General features: G+C 39.2%; 1 protein-coding gene across 1 annotated transcript; it reads left to right on the top strand.

The window, feature by feature from the left end:
* plvapa (plasmalemma vesicle associated protein a) lies at positions 1 to 4,541 on the top strand. Its single transcript, XM_053330686.1, has 6 exons — positions 1 to 420; positions 974 to 1,037; positions 1,215 to 2,083; positions 2,615 to 3,311; positions 3,785 to 3,842; positions 4,351 to 4,541. The coding sequence occupies exons 1-6, from the start codon at positions 28 to 30 to the stop codon at positions 4,382 to 4,384; spliced, it is 2,115 nt and encodes a 704-aa protein (XP_053186661.1). The 5' UTR covers positions 1 to 27; the 3' UTR covers positions 4,385 to 4,541.
* The last annotated feature ends 1,313 nt before the right edge of the window (positions 4,542 to 5,854 follow it).

Genomic DNA, 5,854 nt, shown 5'->3' with positions numbered 1-5,854 from the left:
CTCTCTGAGTCTCCGCCATCAGCACCCATGTACAGCAGTGCCTACTCCCAGGTCTCTAAGTGCGGCTCAGCGGCCCAAAAGATGCAGTACCGCTCAAAGGGCAAGAGCTGCGGCTACTACATGCGCATTGTCTTCTTCTTCTCTTCGCTCATTCAGTCTCTCATCATAGTCAGCCTTGTGCTCTTTCTGGTCTATGGTAAGAGCCAGGACTCAGCTTCCTCATCGCGTATACAGGACCTGGAGGAGAGCTTCAGCCGGCTGTCCATAGAGAATGTTGCCCTCAGACATCAGAGGAAGAACCTGACTAACTTACTCAATGTCACTACAACTGCGAAGACCAAAGTCGAGTGGGACCTGAAAAAAATGAGGGAGATTTCCAACATGTCATATATCATCATTAGCGATCTCGTGTTTAAGAACGTAAGAAACTGAAGCTAATCCTTTTTGATTATGTTATAACATATTTCTCTTTTCTTTAGTGTGACTGAGTTAAGTCATAGCTATTTTTGTCTGTGGTGTCTGTATTTCTCAGTATATTTTAGTAAAGTACAGCCTTAAACTTATCTTAACAGCACCAGCAAAACTGGTTACCATAACTTAAAGAAAAGTTATCTTAACAGCACGAGCAACTCTGGTGCTGGTGCTGTTGAAATAAGGTGTCATGCTGGTATTAAACACCGATTTTGTGTTGACTTTTTCAATAAATAGGATAGTAAAATATAGTTCTACGATAGTGTTCTATAATCTTTAGAAAAATAGAGCAACACCACAGATCATTCTTTCATTATAATTATGGGCCAAAGCACCGCTCTATTATTGAACACATGGCAGAATACAGAGACAGTTGAAACATTAAGAACTAATAACTAAGGTACGGTGAAGGTAATGTCAACCGTAAATCATGTTTTCACATCAAAGTATTGTTTTATTTTCTCTAAAATCCAAATGTCCTTTCTTTCCCCAATATAAACAGACACAGTGCACAGACAGTTTGAATATGTGTAGGTTAACCTCAGGGACGTGCACAAATCCTATAAGTGAGTATGTCATTTCTTCAATGTAAACCCATAAATAATCATATAAATAAATGAAACATTTGAGTTATTCTGCTGCAACATTTTTGTTGATGCTATTTGTATTGACCTACTTTCCCCCCTTTTTATCATTATTATTATTATTATAATTTTTTTTTTTATTTTTATTTTTTTTAACAGGAATTGTTCCAGACAACTTTAACTGCGAGGTGCTCAGGGAACGGCTTCTGTATGTGGAGTCCAACTACACACGAACAATTGGGATGATGAGGGGGGAAATAGACCAGATCAGCAAAACCAGGGACACCCTTAACTTGGAGGTCATCCGTCTGAGGAGGGACAAATCTGCATATGAACACGAGTTGCTGCTCTTGAGAGAAACATGCAAAGCAGACTTTATCAAGTCCTTGAAGGGTATCCACAATGTCACCGACGCTTTCCTAAAGAAGATAGATTCCCTCTTCCCTATGCACATTGCCTTCCAGCTCACCTGCCAGCACCAGAGGGAACACCTGGAGCAGATCCGCTCTAATTGCACCAGTCTGTCCAGAGATGTGTCGACCACGTTCCAGCGCTACCTGGACAGTCTGGGGACAGAGGTGACAGATATCCGGGCCAATTGCAGCAGATTTAAGGCAGAGAACGGTCGACTGAATCAGGACTACCGCACGTGCAGCCATGACCTCACAAATCTGATCAAGGCGAACACACAGAATCTTGAGAAGCTTCGGAAGAAATATGACGACGAGAAGGAGAAGATCCTGGTTGAAAAGCTACATCTTGTTCAAGAAATGGATGTCATGCAACACAAAGTCAACTATAAGACTAAAGAGGTTGAACACCTTACGGAGCAAATCAAGCAGCTCAACATGTCCTGCATGTTTAAGGTAAGAAAATGCTGTGACTGCTTAACTACACTTAACTACAAATCACACTGCATGCAATGGTCTGTATACATTTGTGTCAGCAAACAGGTATTTTTATGCACAATCCTTTCTATTGTTGTCAATGATATACTCCATCTCAGCAGTATTAAAAGACATAGCTATGTAGGGTTATAACACTTTTAGAAATACTGTGATACAAACAAAGATCCATATTTCACTTCTCTGAGACTGCTAAGATCTTACATAATATGAGATCAAAGCAGCCTGATAGGTTATTGGAAACAATCCAGCTTTAAGTGCAGAGGAGGAGGTAGAGGAGGGAAAATGTCTGCAGTAAAGAACAAGAGGGCAGAAGGGTGAGAGTTGGGCAAATATTTCTGTCTGTTGTTATGATAAGTGTTTGCCATTTTGTTTGGTTTAGGACACATTTAGAAACTAGATGTGAAGCTCTCTGGTGTTCTTTAAATCAGAGAATAAAGGGTTTTCTCTGTTAACCAGTGCAAGTTCAAGACTGTAGCTTATGACATTCACATACACTGTGACTTCAAACAGAATATGTATTTAAATATCATGTTTTGTGTCAATTCGAAATAGTTTTGTTGCATCATGTAATGTTAATGAAATCCATTTTTAAATACATCATCATGTTTGTATCATTTTTCCCACATTAACATTGCTCTTGTTTTATTTCAGCGAGGCCAAAGCAGTCCGTCATGGAACTACAATACTGGGGGATCCAGCTCTGCCTCATCCAGCTCTTTGGGTCATTCTAGTAGGACAGGGTTAGGGACAGGTTCGAGCTATAGCTCACCCGGGTCAGGACTAAATAAGCCAGCATCAACTGGGCAAGGCTCTTCAAGTTATGGATCAACTGGATCAAATCCGGGCAGTTCATATGGGACAGCATACAATAAACCAGCATCGACTGGACTAGGCTCCTCAAGTTATGGATCAGCCGGGTCAATTCCAAGCCATAGCTCAGTTGGGTCAGGAGTCAGTAAACCAGGATCAACTGGAATAGGATCATCAAGCTATGGATCAACTAGTTTAAATAAACCAGCAACGAGTGGTAGAAACACAGCAACCTTTGGGTCCACCGGATCAAGTCCAAACCTTAGCTCAGGTGGGTCAGGGTTAAATAAACCAGGATCAACTGGACTAGGCTCCTCAAGCATTGGTTCAGTTGGGTCTAGTCCAAACCTTAGCTCAGGTGGGATAGGCTCAAATAAGCCAACATCAAATGCAAAACCCTCAACAAGCTTATTCGGGGGTTTCGGATTCGGCAACAGTAACACAGGACAAAGTAAGCCAGGAAGTGGAACAGGGAGAGGAACATCAGGTGGAACTGGATCTTCATTTGGTGCTGGAAGGACGATTGGAGGTGGCTCAAGTAAGAATGAATAGTTGTAGTAGTTGGATTGTTTGTAGTTTATTATTACTATTCTGGGAAATGTTGTAGATAAAGCTTTGGTTCACCCAAAATACAATATATACTGTATGTATGTACATTGTCTGCCTTGGATAATCCAACTGCTGACGGTGAGGTCAACAAGCTGCTGTTGTATTTGTTAAATATAACCTCTCAACACTTTGGGCAACACAAATAAAATTATATTACAAGAGTTTAGCAGGAACAGTCTGTGTTTTCTGAATTGACCCATCAGTCCCAGTCCAAACCCAGACAGCAAATACTGCACACATTCATTTGTATTCTATGTTTCTCTGTGATCATTTCAAAATGTCCCCATACTTTAATATTTAAGATACGACTGTGTGTCATTCAGCAGAAATGCTAGAAAAATGTTGGGGGGAAAAAAGCAACTTGATTGACTTTCCTATTGTTGTTTTATGTTTAACCAACAGACATCTACGGTCAGCATCTTCAAGAACTGGGCCGCATCATTAACCCCGAAGTCCCACAGTGAGTAGAGTGGTAGAGCTGTACGTTGTGAATGCAATGAATTTACAGTGTGTGTACAGAGAGCAGACTGCTAACTCCATCTTTTCAATACTTTCTGACTTATTTACTGACTTATGGTTTTTTAATATATATATATAAGGTTAAATCTTTTCTTAAAACGGCTGTACATTGTAGTTTTAAGCAATGGTTACTTAAATGGGAGTAAATAGTTGTTTGGTACTATTTTCAGCAGTACATTAATTGCGCTACTGAGTAATTGTGGCAACATGGCAACCAGTCCACAGGCTTTAACAAACCAGTACTTTGTTAGTATGATCAATTCACTCTTGGTTCAGGTCTTTTTTGTGGCATTTGTGATAAAATATAGAGTATGATCAGAATTGCCCTTTCACAAAGTGCTGTGATGTCATGTTTGATGCACTCAGATATCAGCATCACATCAATAAACTCTTTCTTTCTTTCTTTCTTTTTTCTTTCTTTCTTTCTTTCTTTCTTTCTTTCTTTCCAGGGAGAAACAGAGTATTGCCAGTATAATGGGTTAGTCCACCTTCATGAGGAAAACCAAAAAAGAGATTTATGCTCATATTCAACTATGATACACAGCTAAATACAAGCTCCTCATATTGATTTCTGATTTCATATATTGTATACAGTATCAATAAATGTACAATATAATATACATAGTTTATGACTGTTTATACTACAGTGGTGTGTGTTTATACTACAATATGCATATTTAAAAGGAATTTGAATAACTTTTGCACTTTTGATTATAAAATGTGAACTTTGTGTGTTAATCATTTGTATCTACACAGTATGCAACTTAGCATGAATGAGCACATCGTATTTTTACACTGTGTACACAGAAAAATAAAAGCTTTGTTGAAACTTAAACACATCAACTGTGCCTGTCTCTTCTTTATAAACAAAGCTATTTGAGATATTACCCTAGTCAGACCCGGAAATAACTGTTTGTCCCCATGTGCGTCACCTATTGTGTGACTAATTGTCTACAAATGACTCCCACTCCCCCCCCATGATGTGAAAGCTAGATCTACTGGCAACGCGATTTAATCCTTCCAGCATGTTTATGTTTACCTGCCAACCTGACAGCAGGCTGGCGGAGGCAGATGGGAGGAACCTCCAAGATCACCCTTTCATACATGCTGTTGTTCAAAACAATCTTCCGCCACTTAACTGTAGAGAACACGGATATCCATACTCTAAATAAAATCCTAATATATCTTGTATGAAGAATAGATAAGGGGTGGAAAGATGGAGCTTTGACCCTTTCAATTACAAGACTAAAAACAGAAATCGCAGACAGACTTTATCTTCAATCTTTGATCATTGCCTGGGTTATAAAACAAGGAAATGAAAATGTACTGTGCCAACTTATCAAATCAGTAACAAATATACAAAATATAATCATGGTTGTTTATTTCTTGATAGAATATTAGTTTGAATATTAGTTATATGAATGGAACATTGCTCACATCTCTGCAATAAAAACTGCAAGATCATTTGAGTCAGAGAAACAAAACCATGGAGCCAAAGTGGGGCAAGGAAACAAACCATCATGAGAATAGACAAACATCCTGTTCGTTGCACTGTGAAAGTATGGGAACGTACTGTTAATTCAAGGAATAAGAGTGTATTGTGTTGGTGCCAATTAATAAATACGGTACACAGACTTGAGCAAAGGCAGAGCTCCTGTCTAAAGGATATCCTTTGTTTAACATCAAGTGTTTTTCCACGTTTGGGGTGTGCAGCTTATTGCAGGAGTCACTGGGAGGATATTAAAGGTCACGTGGTTGGATGCTTCTGGGAGTCATTTTATAGGACATGTTAAAATGACAACTGGAAAATCATCGTAATGATACTGGTTGGCGCAAATGTTTCCTGTAATCTTAATGCATTATCCTGTCTACGTGTCATTTCATTATTCCCTTGCTCAATGACACTATCTACTATTGTCTCAGAGCATGTGTTGCCTTGAACTGACACAGTAC

This window comes from Scomber japonicus, chromosome 12 (genome assembly GCF_027409825.1).
Source record: "Scomber japonicus isolate fScoJap1 chromosome 12, fScoJap1.pri, whole genome shotgun sequence".
NCBI classification, from domain to species: domain Eukaryota; kingdom Metazoa; phylum Chordata; class Actinopteri; order Scombriformes; family Scombridae; genus Scomber; species Scomber japonicus.
Note: the sequence above shows the minus strand (reverse complement) of the source record. Positions and strands in the feature narration are given on the sequence as shown.